Source organism: Malaclemys terrapin, chromosome 3, assembly GCF_027887155.1.
Source record: "Malaclemys terrapin pileata isolate rMalTer1 chromosome 3, rMalTer1.hap1, whole genome shotgun sequence".
NCBI lineage: Eukaryota > Metazoa > Chordata > Testudines > Emydidae > Malaclemys > Malaclemys terrapin.
In genome coordinates this window covers 140239017-140258500 of record NC_071507.1, presented here as the reverse complement: position 1 = coordinate 140258500, position 19484 = coordinate 140239017, and the positions used below count along the sequence as shown (strand labels likewise).

At 41.5% G+C, this 19484-nt stretch overlaps 1 protein-coding gene across 1 annotated transcript in view; it reads right to left on the bottom strand.

Moving 5' to 3' along the window:
* Positions 1-19484, bottom strand: part of LOC128833567 (gamma-aminobutyric acid receptor subunit rho-2-like) — a 66863-nt gene that overhangs the window by 42548 nt on the left and 4831 nt on the right. The window contains exon 2 of the mRNA XM_054021525.1: positions 926-1032. Within this exon, the coding sequence (XP_053877500.1) occupies positions 926-1032 (107 nt within the window). The remainder of the gene's footprint in view (positions 1-925; positions 1033-19484) is intronic.

Genomic DNA, 19484 nt, shown 5'->3' with positions numbered 1-19484 from the left:
ACAGGGCCAGGGACTCAGTCTGAGCAGTGGAGCAGGGCAAAATACCGGAACATTCCTAGTTTTTAGGGACATGTGGTCACCTTAGCCTGGTAGCCGCTTGAAAGAGGACAGGCGAGGCTTTCCAGAACCTAGTTGTCTGTTAGGAAGACTGAGGGGGCATCTTTGATCTGCTGGCTCCTGATATGTGGTGGCAGGAACTAGCTCTCTGCCCTCTGCAGCAGCTTCTCCCCTCACCTGCTCTTCTTTTTCCCACGTAGCTTTTCTGGGCTAGAACCAGCTACAGGGAGGATTACGTCAGGGCTGCCATCGCCACTGCTGCCATGATCTACCTCTGGAGTAGTGAGCAGGGATCATCCTTTAGAATCAAGAGGGTGGCTCCTAAGCAAATTCCTGTGGTTGATGAGTGGGAAAAGGATGGAAAGGTGTTGGTGGGCCTGGTTCCTCCTCCTCCTAAGTTGTTGTACAAGGTTATGAGAAATCAGGTTTACAACTTGACAAAACTATTCTGGTTCTTCTGTGAGCATGCAGAGTGACCTGGCTGATGATTTATCTGTTTAATTATTTTATGATTTAATCATGTCAACTCAGAAGCTCTTCACAACTAGAAATAAACATCCAACTAATAACTGTAGCTGTTCTTCCCTTCTAGACACAATTCTCAAGCAAAGTGAAATATCATTTAAGAAAAGGTCCAGATCCATGCTCTTGGAAGCACTACTCAACTGAAGGAGAGCTTACCAATAGAAAGGAGTCTGTCTGTTCTACTAGGGTACTGGAGGCCAAAGTCTGCTACAGTTACCTTGGAGTATCCACTGAAAGTATTGGGGTTCTTTCCACCTTACACAGAGGTAGGAGAGAACAATCTGGCTCAGAGATATTTTCCCAAAACAAATGAACTGAAAAATAGACAGAACAATATTCCTACCTCCAAAAGCTGGCCTCATAGTGAAATCGTGGTCATCGACTCTCAAAAGCTGTTCTGTTTTTCCTTTCCGAGTTTTGGTCATGTCATGATTCTTCTTATAGATGTGGCTGTAAAAGATGAACAACAGGGCTGTTTGTTACACCAGATCTGTAATCATTGTACCGGAAGTGACTCTAAAAATATGACACCTTAGTGGATGAGAGTTATTTTGTCTCGCTGGTTTCCATGCGATGTTAAGGAGTAGCAATATGTATGGTAGTTTTGTCTGAGCAGCTCCCCACTGCCGGAATTACCATGAGAGTAGCAGGACTTCTGGGCATGGTGGCGGGGGAGGCAGTGTGGAGGAGACAGGGATGCCGTGCTGCAGCTACTAGCATGGAATTACCATGCATACAGTCCACAGCCATATTTTTAATGTCCATTTCTAAGTCTAACAAGGTTCTCTCCGCTGCCAGCCCTGCAACTTCAGCATGGTCTCTGAGAATCAGGCTGTGCTCTTTCTACTTCAGATATCATTACTGTCAAAAGGATTCTAGAATGAGAGTGTAGCAGGTAATTTTGCTGAGGATACTCAAGGTAGGCTAGGAAGCATTTGCTTTTCTGCTGCTACGTTTCTTTTGTGCTGACTATAGTAAAAATAGGGTTCGATCTAAAAACTAAACTGATGTGAAAATAGGGTTCGATCTAAAAACTAAACTGATGTGACTTGGACTTCAAACAGGTCTGCCCATTATCAAGGTGAGTGAGGTAATATCTTTTAATGGATCAACTTCTGTTGGTAAAAGAGACAAGCTTTCAAGCTACACCTGACCTGAAGAAGAGCTCTGTGTAACTTAAAAACCTGTCTCTCTCACCAGGTTGGTTCAATAGAAGATATTACCTTGTCTTGCTAATATACTGGAACCGACATGGCTACAACAACACTTCATACAGTATCAAGGTGACATTATTGTAGATTCACTTTTGTTTGACTATATTTATGCACTGTCATATGATGCTCAGTCCACTGTACCAATGGGAGCTGTGCGTGTGGATCGGGGGAAGCTTGTTTCCCATAAACCTTAGTAGTAATAAAATCACTCCATTCCCTCCAGGGTATTAGTATTGCATTGTTCTCCCTCTACCTAAAGTCTACCTTAATTCTTAGTCCTCCATTGCCCTGTATAGCAAGTGAGAAAATGAATTCATTTTTCATTCAGATATAATGGAATATACCACAAACTACAACCACAGTAAGGAGATAGCAACAAGCCCCTGAATAAAGGGCTAAAAAAATTAACCAACCAGCATACATTGGGAATTCAATTATAGTCCTGTCAGCTAACTGTCCCTTGCACCTCTAAGAGAAAATCCGATTCTGCAATCACAACAGTTCCACATCAATATAGGAGGAAGGATTAGAATAATTAAGATCTCTGAACCCCTTTGCCCTGGAAGTGAGACCTTATAAGATCTAAATACTGCTGCAATTAATGATCAGAGAGTTACTAAGAAAATAAAAGGGGTGAGGCAGGACAGTTAAATCCATTTGTTTGGGGGGGTCATTGGCTGGTAGAGGCAGAACTTGAGTGGAGGAATTGGAACTCTATGTTGGCAATAGTGAATGCAAGAAAAAAAGACACCAAATGAGGATGAGAAGTTTCCAACAAAAACAGAGCTTAAAAATAAACACATGAATGATCCACTGAAATCAGTAAGGATCAGGTCTATGGGTAGAAGTGTTTCTCAGCATGTGTGTTAAATACTGGTGTTGTCTGTTTGCATATAAAGTTAATTAGGGCATGATGATGAACAGGTGGAAACACTGGCCAATATTCTGTGCTCAGTTCAGATATGCGCAACTCCATGGGTGTTAACTGAGTTGCACTCTTATTAAAATCAGCTATGCTACTAGAGGGTACCAAATGTTGCATCTATTTTGAAAAAGGTTGTAGGGCTGATCTAGAGAATTATAAACCAGTGTAAGCCTTACTTCATTGGGGGTATATTAGTTGAAATAATAATTATGAACAGAATTATTAAACAGTTGGATGAACATGATATGATAGAGCCAAACCAGCATGGCTTCTGTAAAAGAAAAGAGTGTATCTCTCTAATATGTTAAAGTTCTTTAAGTCAACAAAATAGCAAATTAAAGAGAACAGCTAATAAAATTGATTTGGGTTTTCAAAAAGCCTTTGACAAAGTCTCTCACCAAAGGGGTGGATTAAGGAAATTAAGTAATCGTGGGGTGAGGTGTAAAATACTGTTATGGATTGGAAACTAGCTAAGAGGCAGAAACAAAGTAGGAATAAATGGTGGATTTTTACCATGATGAAAGGCCAGCAATGGGGTGGCCCAAGATCTGTACCAGGACCGGTGTTGTATAACACCTTTATTAATGACTTGGAGAAAAGGTGAACAGAAGAGGTGGCAAAATTTGTAGTTGACTTGAAATTATTAAATTACTCATGATTAAAGAATTTGGTGAGGAACTTCGGGACAACCAAACAAAGTGGGTAGCACAGTGGCACACGGAAACTGGTATTAGGCAAGCGGCAGACAGAGTCAATTTGATTAATTTCATGTACTCCTCTCTACATACATGCACATCATACATCGTTTGAAATCTTATTATGTCTACTTTAAGATGAGGTATGATGTGGAGCTGTCAAGTGGTGCTATTACCAAAGAAACAGAGATAAATAGTGACACCATCTACATGTTAAAAATGATCATTTTAAACTAACAGAAATGAATGCAAATATTTCTATGACTCTATGTATTATTGCAAGACATAAAATTGGATTTCTTTGTGAGTTCAAAGCATCACAACAACAATGTAAAAGAAAACCTAACAATAAATCTGTACAAGTATCATTGAAATGTAATAGCGCTGGTGACATTTCTAGTTATCATCATCAATTTTTTCATCATTATGATCTCTATCGAGAATGAATAGGTTACCACGATCTTCATTGCCTTGGCATTTACACAGTTCTGTACAGGGAACATTGTTCTGACTACAGACACAGCTGACTGCGCAGTGACCCCTACTGGTACAACTAAGATTTTGTAGAAGCTCAGATGTCATTGGGCCCTTGAAGAATATAGGATGTAGGTTCATGATCCACATTTTCCCATCCTTGTTGCAAAGGTGATTCAATATCTAGTTTATCTATGCATGAAGACATCCAAACCTTGGTTTGCCAAGATGTTTTTCTGACATGATCTTCAAAACTGTCCTGACATGGTGGGAATTTGGCCAGTGACGTGTCCTTTTTAATGGATTGATTGAGGTGCAAGCAATTCAGGTCTTTGTGGGTCTCCTTTTCTTTCTTGCTTTGGTCATACGCCACTGCTATCAAATTCCTTGCTGCAGAAATTGTGGCTTGCCCATCACTTTCTCCCAATATGACAAGATCTCTCAAGTGGTAGGCTCCCTTTATTCTGACAACATTAAACACAGATTTTTCCTCCAATACCAAATAGGGATAACACAGAGTCACATCCTGGTAATGCATGCACTCCTGGAAGTATGTTGCAGAAGTCATGTGTGCACGCGTCACAAATTGCATGCACTGGTATAAAGCGATGCTTATCAATTGTCCTGGAAATGGTCCCTGTCTCAATCCATGTGTTATCTGTATGTTCCATTTTTGAAAAGGAATGAACAGCAAGCACCAAAACACCTGTATCAGATGACCTAATTATTATGCTTTCTTTCACGCCGAGAGACCAAAAGGTCATATAGGCACATAGAGCATACAGAAGCATCCTTGTGTGCACTTACTCTTGAGTACTGTACAAATCTTGGGCTTCTTCAATGCTTCTATGGATGATGGAATTTGCTACTTTGCTATTGGAAAAGCCCCCTATAAGAAGTAATGCCTGTGCTGGATGTACTTCTATATTCTCGGGTGCTTTTTGAACCATATAATCACAGAGGAATTTTACAAGTGACTGCTTGTTGGATGCCATGTTTAGAAACTTCTTCCATGGAGGCACAGGGAATCCACCAATCACCTAGCATTTCTTGCATGCAACCTTAGATCCTGTCCAGCACTGTCTTTTTGCAGTTTTCACAGAGTTACTATTGTCATATCTGTCAATAACTGATTACAGAATTAGCTTTGTCAAATCCTTTTAGGACCTGCCTCAACTATTCAGCAACCAATTCATCCAATGTGTGGAATTTGTCTACAGCCATCATTTGTATTTCAGCCATGGCATCTCTGATGTACACAGTGGTTTCTTTGTTGCATGGTCTTAGCTCATGGATTCTTTCAGCCTGCGCTTCCAGCTGATGCCCTAATTCAGTTTTGCCTGTTCTTCTCATCGTTCTATCAGCATGGAAGAGGGACATAAGAACATTATCTTGAAACATTATCTCTGCATCTTGCTCAGGACAGGTCTCTGCAGAAAACAATTCCTGGACTGCTAGTTGCTATGATTGTCCCTCCCTTATCAGACACAGGCCTGGTCCACACTAACCCCCCACTTCAAACTAAGGTACGCAACTTCAGCTACGTTAATAATGTAGCTGAAGTCGAAGTACCTTAGTTCGAACTTACCGCGGGTCCACACGCGGCAGGCAGGCTCCCCCATCGATGCCGCGTACTCCTCTCGCCGAGCTGGAGTACCGGCGTCAACAGCGAGCACTTCCGGGATCGATCCAGGATCGATTTATCGCATCTAGACAAGACGCGATAAATCGATCCCAGAAGATCGATTGCTTACTGCCGGACCCGGAGGTAAGTATAGACCTACCCTTACATTTGATCTTCTTGGCCATGTTGGCAAATGTTCTGATGCCAGATTTCTTGATTGGGCTGAAGAAACTACATGTCCAATTAGAATAAAGTGCATCTCTTTCAGATCTCTCCATTTGTTTTTCACCAACATCTGCTATTTTCAGCAGAGACTCTTGTACATCTGATATTACATATAGTCCAGTAGATGCATTGATAAGCATCTCTGGATGATTCAGGGTCAAATTGGTTTGTCATATTGTTGATGATATGGTTGATAAGAGTTGTAACATGCTCTTCATCCCTCTTCAGTGCAGGGGAAAGGACTTGTTTATGGACTTTGTCTTCTCTACTTGCTGTTAGACCACATCTTTCTCTCATAGCTTTTGCATATTCATAATATGAAGCTGTGTATTGCCATCTCTAATACTAATACTTTCTGGTGCACAAATGTCACTGAATTAAAAAGCTAGTTTCTAGAATATTTCATAGGCTAGTACAGCATTTATAGGCCAATACAAATTAAAACCTTCTACCAGGCAGACCATATGCTACATTGTATGTACAAAAGCTTACCACTGGAGAAGCATTACATTAGGAATTCATGTATAGTGGAACCTCAGAGTTACAAACACCTCGGGAATGGAGGTTATTCATAACTGAAATGTTCGTAACTCTGAACAAAACGTCATGGTTGTTCATTCAAAAGTTTACAACTTAATATTGATTTAATACAGCTTTGAAACATTGCTTTGCAGAAGAAAAATGTCACTTTTAACCATCTTAATTTAAATGAAACAAGCACAGAAACAGTTTCCTTACCTTGTCAAATTTTTTTTTTAAAAACTTGCCCTTTTTTTTAAGTAGTTTACGTTTAACACAGTACTGTATAATGTATTTGCTTTCTTTTTGTCTCTGCTGCTGCCTGATTGTGTACTTAATGGTTTCAAATGAGGTCAGAGGTTGACCAATCAGTTCGTAACTCTGGTGTTTGTAACTCTGAGGTTCTGTTGTACATTTATATCTATCCATTATGCCATACAAACTATGGGTATGTAAGCTACTGATGCTGGTACCCAACGTTCAATGTGAGACTGATCTGGCAAACAAATTTCAATTGAAAATACAGAAAACTATTATAATCAATTGTGAGCTACATTGACAATAACCAATATGCGATATGAAAACATTTCATGTTAGTAGGTTGCAAAATGTTGATATTCGCCATTTTTGCCAGATACTAAACAACTTCAACGTTTCTGAGAAAAAATATTTGCCTACGCAAAACCAAGAAAAATCTTTTAATACACTGTCGTTTGGAAGCCTTGACCAAATAAACACCACACTAAAGTGTTGAAATTAACCTAAACAGTAAAAACCGTAGCCAGTCATGTTGCAGTTTTTCTGCCACTGTGCAAAAAAAATGAAACTTTCTACTCTGCGCTGGTTAGGCTTCAACTGGAGTATTGTGTCCAGTTCTGGGCATCACATTTCAAGAAAGATGTGGAGAAATTGGAGAGGGTCCAGAGAAGAGCAACAAGAATGATTAAAGGTCTTGAGAACATAGCCTATGAAGGAAAGCTGAAAGAATTGGGTTTGTTTAGTTTGGAAAAGAGAAGACTGAGAGGGGACATGATAGCAGTTTTCAGGTATCTAAAAGGGTGTCATAAGGAGGAGGGAGAAAACTTGTTCACCTTAGCCTCTAAGGATAGAACAAGAAGCAATGGGCTTAAACTGCAGCAAGGGAGGTCTAGGTTGGACATTAGGAAAAAGTTCCTAACTGTCAGGGTGGTTAAACACTGGAATAAACTGCCTAGGGAGGTTGTGAAATCTCCATCTCTGGAGATATTTAAGAGTAGGTTAGATAAATGTGTTGCATGGTCTAGACAGTATTTGGTCCTGCCATGAGGGTAGGGGACTGGACTCGATGACCTCTCGAGGTCCCTTCCAGTCCTAGAATCTATGAAATCTATGAAATTTTGGGTACCATTGTTTCACCTCACCTAAAGGCTTACAGCGCCACTTGACAGCTCCACATCATCACTCACCGATACATACATAAGATAAGTTTTCAAATGATATATGGGTGTGCGTAGGGTGGGTACGTTAAACTCCAAAAATATGGCCCTTTTTGGAGAATTGCCACACATCTAAAAAGAGCATAATATGAAAATATTAGGCCTGTATATAAATCAGTGGTACAGCCTCACTAGGAATATTGTGTTAATTGCACAAAAAGGGGATAGCAAAATCAGAGATGGACAGCAAGAATGATTAAGGGCATGGAAAAACTCTCATATCATGCAAGATTGTGAAAGGCGGTCGATAAGAGGAAACATGATAAAAGTATACAAAAAATAAATGCTTTAGAGAAAGTAGATTGAGAACACTTAGCCTCATAACACAAGGACAAGCTACCATTGAGGCTAAGAGCATAACAAGATTCAAAAAAGGATTCAACATTTATATGAACAAGAAAAATATCCAGAATTCTCACAAACAGGAGTTTTGATAGGAATATAAAGCCAAACAGTAACTGGTAGGGGTTAGAAGGAAACTTTCTCTGGAGGAAGGTTACTTCATAACTGCCTACTTTAGGGTTTATTGAACTTCCCTCTGTGTAAGCCACTGTTGGAGACAAGATACTCGACTAGATGGACCACAGTTCTGATCCAGTAAGGCAATTCCTGTGATCCTCAGTACTGCACACTGGGAGGAAGAATCATAACTATTCATACACAGTTAATTCTGATTAACCACTCAGGAGAAAGACCTGAGCATCATTGTAGAGCTGCCCAGTGAAAACCTTCTACTCCAAAGATATGAGTAATCAAAGGAATAACCAAAAAAGCAAACAAAATGTTAGTTTTGTATAAGAATATTATGAAGAATACTGATGATATTATAATGCCCCCATATAAGTCAATGATACACCTTCACCTGAAATACTATATTTAATTCTGGACACTCCAGCTCACACAGATAAAGCAGAAATAGATGGCTCCAGAGATACACAACCAAAATGATTAGAGGCATAGAAAGACTCCCAACATGAGGACAGATTGAAAAAACTGACACCATTTACTTTTATGAGGAGATGAGAAAGAAGGGACATGGCAGAGTTATAGAAAACAAAGAATACTAGAGAAAATCAGCTGGGTGCTCTCTATTTACATTTCTCAAAATACTTAAAACAATGGAGTACTGAATGATATTAAAAGACAACAAATTTAAAACTGACAAAAGGATTTTAAAACCCCCCACAAACACAGCACCCTTGGAACTCAGATGCAAAAATTTTAGGGCTAGAAGGGACTGTTGTGATTATATTGCCTGATTGCCTGCATTATGCAGACGATAGGATTTCACCAAGTCGTTCCTGCATCAAGCCCATAACTTCTGGTTGAGTTGAGGAATAAATCCAGTGTTTGCTCATAATTGTTCTTGGCTTCTGGAAGTAGCCCTTTTAAAGTGCCAAATTTTATTTATTATATGTATATATTGTGATGGGGCAAGGCCAGGTGGCTACAGTAAAGTAGTGAGGAACAGGTATGTTAGCCCCAGGCTAAACAAATCCCTGGTACCATGGTAACCAAATGGTAACCAAATGGCAGTTGCTCCAGGTTAATCAAGACACCTGGGGCCAATTAAGATCCTTCTAGAAGGCAGGAGAGACAGCTAGATTGATTGGGACACCTGAAGCCAATTAAGGACTGGCTGGAACTAGTTAAAAGCCTCTCAGTTAGTCAGTGTGGGGTGGGTGTCAGGAGCTATAGGAGGGAGCTGTGCTGTTGGAGGAATGAAGTAGTATGAATCCATATCAGGTGCAAGGAAGGAGGCCCTGAGGTAATTGTGAAGAAGATATTGAGTGGGGGGTGCTGTGGGGAAGTAGCCCAGGGAATTGTACATGCTCTATTTCCAAAAAGTCAGCTTTCATAGCTGCTAAGTTTAGGGACCCTGGGCTGAAGCCCTTCCCCTCCCTGATTAATCACTGATACTGGGAGACAACAGAGACTGTGTGTGGGAGGGTTGTTTCTCCTCACCTCCCTTGCTGGCTTATGATGAAAATGGCTAAGTAGACTGTGACCCTTGCCTCTAGAGAGAGAAGGGCTATGAGGAGGGTCACAGTGAGCTCTGAGGCTAGCAAAAATCTGTCAGGAAACGCAGGACCCACGGAGTCAAGGACAGAACTTTGTCACTATATATATATATATATAACTGGTCAGAATTATCTTCTCATTGGCACAAGATAGCACTGAGACCAAGAGCTTAGCAGGATTAAAAAACAAAAAAACTAAAACAAGGAAAAATAAAAAAAGGATTTGACATTTATATGGATAATAAGAACTTTCCAGGGCTACATTGGATGAGATCTAAAAAAAATTGAAACATAAGCCCTCAAGCTCCAAGGCATAAGCTAATCACTGATAGGGTAAAAACAAAAAATTCTTTATAAGCAGAATAGTTCATAATTGTCTATTATTGGTTTTCTTGCACCTTCTTCTACAGTGTCTCATGCTGACCACTGTCATGACAGAATACCGGTCTAAATGGACTATTGATCTGATGCAGTATGGCAATGCCTATTACCTATTTCTTAATATGATTTTAGTTTAACATGCTCAGTGAATACTTTCCTTGTCTCCAGTACAGTTTCTGAAAACTGCTAAATAAAGGCCCCATTACCTTTCCAGAATAGGTACAGAAAGTTGGAGAGGATAACACACTTGGTAAATCCAATACAAAAGAAGTACTAAGAGCTTGTCTTCACTACTGGAGTAAGTCGAATTAAATTACGCTACTCCAGCTACGTGAATAACGTAGCTTAGGTGGACTTACCCCGGTGTCTTCACTGCACTGCACCCATGGGAGACGCTCTCCCATTGACTTACCTTAATCTTCTCGGGAAGCTGGAGTACAAGGGTCAACCAGAAAGCGCTCTGCCATCAATTTAGCAGATCTTCACTAGACTCACTAAATCAACTCCTGCTCCATTGATTGCAGCAGTGTCAATCTCCTAGTAGTGCAGACCAGCAGCCCTAAGATCAGTATCTCCTGGTTTTCTATATAACAAAGTGCAGCACAGCTACAGTTGTACAGTGGAAGCTAAATGCAAAATGGAGCAGAACGTACTAAAAGAAGTACATGGCTATCTGTCATAACTACGAACTATCTTGGATTGACATTCAAAATTTAATCTCTCCTTTACACATAGTAAAGTCAGCTGAGCATTGAGGGAATCTCTGGGCGGCTTTAAGCTGGCTCTAATAAACCCCTCAGAGCTCCCCAGTCTAGGGGACATGTTGGGGGTGTTGCTAAAGTGCCAGTGAGGATTCTCTAATTAATGTGAGTGACCAATTCAATCCCCTGATGTCTCTAGGATCCCAGAGGACAGCCAGCCATCTTTGTCACTACCTTCAGGTGTGATGAGTACTGCTGCAGTCCACCTGAGAATTCAGTCCCTAACTGATGGGAGCAATTTTATTTTCAGAATGTGTGGAAAACTGTATCAATTCCCCAGTAGCTGATAGAAACAAATCCAAAGGCAGTTCATGGGCATTGACATTCACCAGTGTAAATAAAAGTGTATTCCACGCTGCTCACTATCACATGTTCTACATATCCTGGATCAGCTGTTGTCTGTGACCCTTAATCTTGCAAAAATTAAAGCTTTTTATGAATCTTTAGGTGGGAATATTTTGTGCTAATATTCCCACCTAAAGATTCATGTGCTAATATTTTGTTATCAACGTTGTTGCTCAAGTTTTTAGTCTGCTTCGCAGATAAAGTAGAATATGGTTTGTTCCTGATATTGCGTAATACCCATTGTGATGTCTTGCTTAGGACACCCAGAACTGTGAGTCCCCGTGTTTCTGCTCTGCTTCAGCATGAGTGAACTTTGCTGCTGCTAAGCTGTGTGTCAGTTCAAACCTTGCCTTGAAGGTAACAATCAGTAAACTCCAGTTCCCGAGTTCCCTTGGGACATCTCCCTGCAGAGTTCAGCCCCTCTCACTGGGCACTAATGGAAGTTATGAAGTTAGCTGCCTCCAAAGAGGCGGCACACATCAGCCTGTTAGGTTAGCTGAAGACTCACACTCCACTTCAATTCACAGCACTGAGATGATTTTGTAATAAAACAAGAATAAGTTTATTAACAAAGAACAGAGATTTAAGAGGTACACAGCAAGAGAAAAGAGACTGGAATGGTTACAAACAAAACTTTCTTGGGACAAAACTTCATCTTAACAAGTTACGATTTTTGCTTAAGCAGTTTTCTTACTTATATCAAGTTACCAGCATCCTCTCCCTTCAGGCGAGGGGATCCAGCTTTCACAGGCTCACAATTCTCTATGTCCCCAAAGTGATGGATGACAAAAAGGCTTCTGTTAATGTTTCCCAAAACTCATTGTTTTGTCCCCAGAGTCAGGATGATCTCTTGCTGGTCTTCCCTTCCTGTTGATTTCCCGCCACCCAGCTGATCTGTATATAAATGAGGTTTCTGTTTTGATTCCAAAATGCACTGGAGACACAGATAGCTGCCTTCCCTTCTATCTGGGAGAAAACCTGTTTCCCCCTTTGTTTGGTCACAGACCTTAAAGCATAATCTTAGTTAGTATCCATAATTCTTCATATAGTGTTCATACATACACTTCACAATCATATTAATCACCAGCTTTCATAAAATACCTTATTCAATGCCCTTTTATAGTACAGTAATATTGTATACAATCAGTTGAATCAATTGCATATTCTTTGGGGTTTACACTCCTTGTTCTCCCCAGTCCCTAATTGTCACACTGATCATGCAAACTATCAGTAAATCAAACCTCATTTACTGTGGTCCTGACCCTGCATTCCTTATCCACCCAACACCCATCAGACGCTAAACCACCAGCAAAACCAATGACAATTATAGTGTTAAATAAAGGTCACACAAGGATGCTTTTTCTGCAGAGAAACTCTCTTTTGGTATGGGTGTTACACCAGGCAACAAAGTTTACATTTTATTTTCATGCTTTAGGAATGATTTTGCATATCCCACTCTTGGCTTCACTTCACTCTCTGCCACGTATGAGTTATGAGGTTATCTTTGGCTTGTGGGAGCAAAAAGTATATTGTACACTGTCCATCATTATGATGAAATCAATGGGAGCTGCATCTGTATAAGTGAGAGTAGAACTGGGCCAGTATGTTTGAGTGCAAGGATACAGCACAGTGGCCTTCAGCACTAGAAATGCCGTTTGGCCACTGATCACGGCAGAGAGCCGCAGAACTAAATGTGTGCTTGGAGCTTTACAGGTTCTTCTGGAGGAAAGATCCCAGCTCTGGAAAACTTATGATCTATATAGACAATTATACAGACAAAGGATGGTAGGAAGGAATAGGGCTTAGACATTACTGACTGCCACTGACTTGTGTGACATTGGGCAAGTCATTTCATCTCCCAGTTTACAATGATATGACCCAAATGGGGGAATAATGGTATAAATGTCACTCAGAACTTGGTTCCTTTGATGCCACTGCCATTCACAAGTACTAGTCTGTGCTCTCAACACATTCTATGTAACGTGCTCTGAGATCTAGGGATACAAAGTTCTGTACAATGGTAAATTATATTATTATGTAAAATACAAGCATTTGTGCAAAAGAAATAGTCACTATGTTAATCACACCAGATGAATAACTGTTATGATCTGAACTGTACTTGGGTTCAAGGAGAAATCAACCATTCAAACTGTGATTCTGTTGACATCACTGCCAACCACATGCATCTGTCCATTGGGTTTTTTGGTTTTAAATTGCTATTTTCTCCAGGAGCAATGCTGTTTTGTAGTTGTAAGATGTTTTGTGATACACCATCTACATGACCTTGTTCAACCGAAAGGAGAGCCACATGCAAATAGAGCATGGCATGCTGAGGCTTGTGTTGCAACATGCTGATGGTTTGTGGTTTGTAGCCCTCCAATTTCCTTCGGTATCTACTGTACTATACTGATACCAAGCAGTAGTTAATACTTCAGTATCTAATGCACATTACTAATATTAGGTACTGTAACTAATTCTTCATGGATATTACCATAGTAAAATGAAACTCGAGGTTGATTAAACATAATTAAGGTGTACAATACTCACAATATTTTAACTTTTTAAATTAATCATTGCCGTTAGTAATCTTCTTTCCCATACACTTTAACTTTATTACTCTTCTGAGCAATTTGCTTTAAATGAGAATTTGGAAAGTAATTTACTCTAGAAAAATGTACCAACAACAATAATCTCATTTTCCCTTGAAGCTGGCTATGCATTTCAAGTGAAGAACATCAATTTAGAAAGCCTTCCCAGCAATGTAAACAAATAGACAAGGATATTCAAAACTCAAGTGGTTTTATGTACCTCACTTTTTTGGATGCCCAGCCCCAAGCGCATACTCGGGACTTTCTGAAAATCAGGCCCCTTTTAGATATTTCAAGTTGGGTACCCAAAATCCCTGGGCACTTCTGAAAATCTTGGCCAATTCTTTTCAACTAACAAAAGTTCAAATCAAACTCCATTTCCATAGTGCTTTGTTTAAATTAATATCATATTCAGCATTTGGAAAAAAGAGAGACTCCATCCTTTTCCAAGTGTGGCTGTTGAAGACTGTAATTGAGGGGTGAAAAGGAAAGCACAGAGAGATAGACATACAGAATGTCACTGAATCACAGTATTCCAGATGCAGAAATAGACACACCAGATTAAATTTCAGTGGACAGTTATATTGATTGATAAATTATTTATAAATAATGGCCCCTGCCTTATAGTCACATATGCCTGTATTTTTACCCGTCTATGTAGTCCCCTGGACTTCAAGGGTTCTACTTAATGTGTACAAAGCAGGGCCATCACGCGACTAAAAAAATTAATCGTGATTAATCGCACTGTTAAACAATAATAGAATACCATTTATTTTAATATTTTTGGATGTTTTCTACATTTTCAAATATATTGATTTCAATTACAACAAAATAAATAGTATTTTTCAATTCACCTAATATAAGTACTGTAGTGCAATCTCTTTATCATGAATGTTGAACTTACAAATGTAGAATTATGTACAAAAAATAACTGCATTCAAAAATAAAACAATGTGAAACTTTAGGGCCTACAAGTCCACTCAGTCCTACTTCAGCAAAATCGCTCAGAAAAACAAGTTTGTTTACATTTGCAGGAGATAATGCTGCCAGTTTCTTGTTTACAATGTCACCTGAAAGTGAGAACAGGCATTTGCATGGCACTGTTGTAGCTAGCATTGCAAGATATTTACATGCCAGATGCACTAAACATTCATATGTCCCTTCATGTTTCAACCACCATTCCAGAGGACGTGTCCATGCAGATGATGGGTTCTACTCGATAACGATCCAAAGCAGAGTGGACCGACACATGTTCATTTTCATCATCATGAGTCAGATGCCCCCAGCAGAAGGTTGAATTTCTTTTTTGGTGGTTCGGGTTCTGTAGTTTCCACATCTGAGGCCTGGTCCCCACTATGTCCCCACTTCGGACTAAGGTACGCAAATTCAGCTACGTTAATAACGTAGCTGAATTCGAAGTACCTTAGTCTGAACTTACCGCGGTCCAGACGCAGCAGGAAGGCTCCCCCGTCGATGCCGCATACTCCTCTCGGCGAGCTGGAGTACCGGCGCCGACTGCGAGCACTTCCGGGATCGATCCGGGATCGATTTATCGCGTCTTAACCAGACGCGATAAATCGATCCCAGAACATCGATTGTGTGCCGCCGGACCCTCCGGTAAGTGAAGACAAGGCCTGAGTGTTGCTCTTTTAAGACTTCTGAAAGCATGCTCCACACCTCATCCCTCTCAGATTTTGGAGGGCACTTCAGATTCTTAAACCTGGGGTTGAGTGCTGTATCTATTTTTAGAAATCTCACATTGGTACCTTCTTTCGTTTTGTCAAATCTGCCGTGAAAGTGTTCTTAAAATGAATATGTGCTGGGTCTTCATCCGAGACTGCTATAACATGAAATATATATTACAGAATGTGGGTAAAACACAGAGTAGGAGACATACAATTCTCCCCCAAGGAGTTCAGTCACAAATTTAACACATTTAACGAGCATCAGTAGCATGGAAGCATATCCTCTGGAATGGTTGCCTACGCATGAAGAGGCATACGAATGTTTAGCATATCTGGCACGTAAATACCTTGCAACACTGGCTACAAAAGTGCCATGTGAATGCTTGTTCTCACTTTCAGGTGTCATCGTAAATAAGAAACTGACAGCATTATCTCCCATAAATGTAAACAAACTTGTTTGTCTTAGTGATTGACTGAACAAGTAGTATGACTGAGTGGACTTGTAGGCTCTAAAGTTTTATACTGTTGGGTTTTTTAAGTGCAGTTATGTAACGAAAAAAATCTACATTTGTAAGTTACACTTTCACGATAGATTGCACTACAGTGCTTGTATGAGGTGAATTGAAAAATACTGTTTCTTTTATCATTTTTACAGTGCAAATATTTATAATAAAAAATAATAATATAAAGTGAGCACTGTATACTTTGTATTCTGTGTTGTAATAGAAATCAATATATTTGAAAATGTAGAAAAACATCCAAAAATATTTAATAAATTTTAATTGGTATTCTATTGTTTAACAGTGCAATTAATCACGATTCTTTTAATCGCAATTAATTTTTTGAGTTAATTGCATGAGTTAACTGCTATTACTCGACAACCCTAGTATAAAGTTATTCCCTGTGTACTTGCAAGACGGGTCAAATTTACATGATCAATGACTTATCTAAGAGAACCTTCAAGGAACAGGTGTCAAATTTGGCAGGAAAAAAAAAAACCCATACATCAGTGGTACCAAACTCTCAGGATCATTATATCCCAAAAGAATGTCTCAAACCTGTCTTTTACTGTATTGTGTGTCATCTATTGAGATGGGGTCAGGCCAGACAGCTATAGGAGAGTGGTCCTATTGGGTGCTGGGAAGTGGGTAGGCGTAAGCCCGCCCACAGCTAAAAGCCCCTCCCCCAGCATGGAGAGGAGCTACTGAGCCCAGAACTCAACAAAGTTCAGGAGACAACAAAGGAAAAAACAGGAGCAGGCGTGGGGTCAAAGGATCAAAACTAGGGAACCTGAAGAGGACTCTGAGCAGAGAACCCCATACAGCACCTCCTGCTCCTCAAACGCATCCAAGGAGCCAGTAGATGCCGTCCAGAGGAACTCTGCCTGGATGCGTGAGCAGATAAAGGAATGAAAACACGCCCTACAGTCACACAGCCCCCCCTCAGCCAACCTCCTCTTCCTGGTGTTATAAATAGCCACTTGGCCATGGCCAGGAGGAGGTTCACGAGGTGGTCCCTGGACTTCATGGGGCCACGAATAGGGTGTGCATAAATAAACAGGTGCAGGGAAAAGTGTAGCCAGAACCTCAATAAGAGGTTGTGGAGGAGCCGGAAGAGGGGCTGCAACCTGGCGCACTGAAGATACACCACAGAAAGGGCAGGTTCTGGGGATAAAGGTGAACCGTACCAGGTACATGCCCATGCTCACGGCTCCATGTAGTAGCCGCCAGCTAATATCCCCGGCGGGCAACCACACTTGGGTAGAATACAAGCTGGCCTAGTGGGGCTCCCCACCCTCCAGAGCTGGTAATAGGTCCCGCCACTTGGTGTCTGGACAGGACGCAAGGGTGGGGAAATGAAGCGTGTGGAGCATGAGCATGTACAGTTGTTCTCTCGGTGCGGTTCGGAAGCAAACCAGTTGCAGAGCACGCAGCTGGCTCGGGGTATGAGGAGGAGGAGGGGGCTGGGAGGGATAATGGGGCAGGATGGAAAGATCCAGAGGGCCTGGGGTAAGGGGTGGGTGGGGAGCACCCTCTTGCAGGACCCGCTCGAGGTAGACCCAAGAAGTAGGCAGTAAGGCGGCCTCAACCTCCCAAAGTACGCGTCAGGGTGTCCAAAGGGTGGAGAGCCCCATGCGCCAACCTAGCACTAGGGGATCCAACCAGTCCCCCCGGTCATAGTCCAGGAGGTCTCCGATCCTAGTGACTTCTGCCAGGACCAACCTCTGGTGCACCAAGGGAGACTCCACCACCTGCACGTAAAACTGGAGATTGTGTAGCAGGGGCTCTGCGAGGAGATCTATTCCCTCGGTGGCCAACACAGACCTGGTCGCTGAGACCAGCGTCTAGGTCCAGAGGAGGTCCTGGTAGAAGACTGGCAGCTCAGAGAATTCTTGCAGAAGACCACTCGGATGGAGGTAGAAGAGCTGCCGGTCAGAGTGGAGCCCTCGGAGGCAGCAGAGGAAGGCATGTGCCAGCATGCTCCATGCCGGCTACCTGCACTATAAAGGAGTCTCTGCAGGGCCTGGAGGTCAAAGACATGGACCTGAGTGCACAAGCACTTCAGGCCCTGTGCCCCCTCCTCCATAGGGTCCCTCCCTTCTCCAGGGGGTATAGGAAAGTGGTAGAAGGCAGGTATATTAGCCCCAGGATAAGCCCTTTTCCCCTGGCAATTGAACAGGAGTATTCCAAGTTAATTAGGACATATGGGGTCAATCAAGGACCTGCCAGAACCTGTTAAAAGCCTCCCCTCCAGTCAGATAGGCACGTGCAATAGGAACTGTGGGGAGCAGGTGTGCTACTGGAGAGCTGGATGGTGCAGACACTGACAAATGCAGAAGGAACATCTCACAGGTGAAAAGCAGGGGAAACCCTGCCCAACCAGGCGTACAGCCCTTCTGGGCCCTAGAGGTTTGGGGGAAGAGACCCCACCAGAGGGGAGAGACTGAACTGGGTGTCTGGCCTGCTGCCACTACACCCAGAGGAGCTACCAGAGACTAAGAGGCTCCCCTCCCCTGTCAGGAAGGCTGGGAGGAACCTCTGCTCTGGCAAGGTGAAGACAGTAAACCCAGGGATGTGGGGAAATTCCAAGGGAGAGAGGAATTCCCCAACCCCCGGCTAAGAGGAAGTATGGAATCCACCAAGCCAGAGAAGGAGCTCTGCCACACCACACAGAATACACCAAATTGATCGTTGGTGTAACTCTGACTTCCATAAATGTTTTGACTCTGCAGTTCATTTAGTGTTCTGTTTCTGACAAAACTGGTGAAATCTCAAATCTTTATTATGTTAGCAATTCTAGGCCCATTTTAGTTATGAGCCCCTGGTTTTGCCTTTGCTGAAAGACATATGGATTATTATATATTCTCCCTTTGACCCACTCATCACATGTTCATTTTACATAAAAAGAATGATAAATAATAACTCAGTAAACTTCAAATAATCAAATGGGTGGTTTTGATTCCTTTCTTACTGAAGAAATACCACAATTTTCTTCTCAGTCTAACAGTGGTTTGGGCTTCTTATGCATCCTTGTGAAAAATTACCAAGCATGGGATGTTGCAAAATTTAAGTAGCCTAGAAAGTCTTTGTAACTTTGTAATTGCAAATAACTTGGGAAATTACACACAAAAACTATGTTAAAGGAACATTATTAATTACATGATCACAAACTACTTTCCAACAAGACCCCTCCCTCATTCAGTGCACAGAATAGACCTGATATAGGGAGTAATCAGGGTAGTGTAGTGAAGGAGACTGTTATCTGTTAGACTCGTTTCATTTGTTGCAGAAGCTGGGAGGTGTGTAGTGAATGAGGCAAGGGATTACCACGACAGAAAGCCTGGTCTCGTCCATTAAGGCAGCTGAATGCTGCCCTGGGGGACTGGATTATATCTCTGCCTCTCCCACAGAGTTCCTGTATGATGCTGAGCAAGTCACTGAGGGTATGTCTACACTGCAGCTGGGAGGTG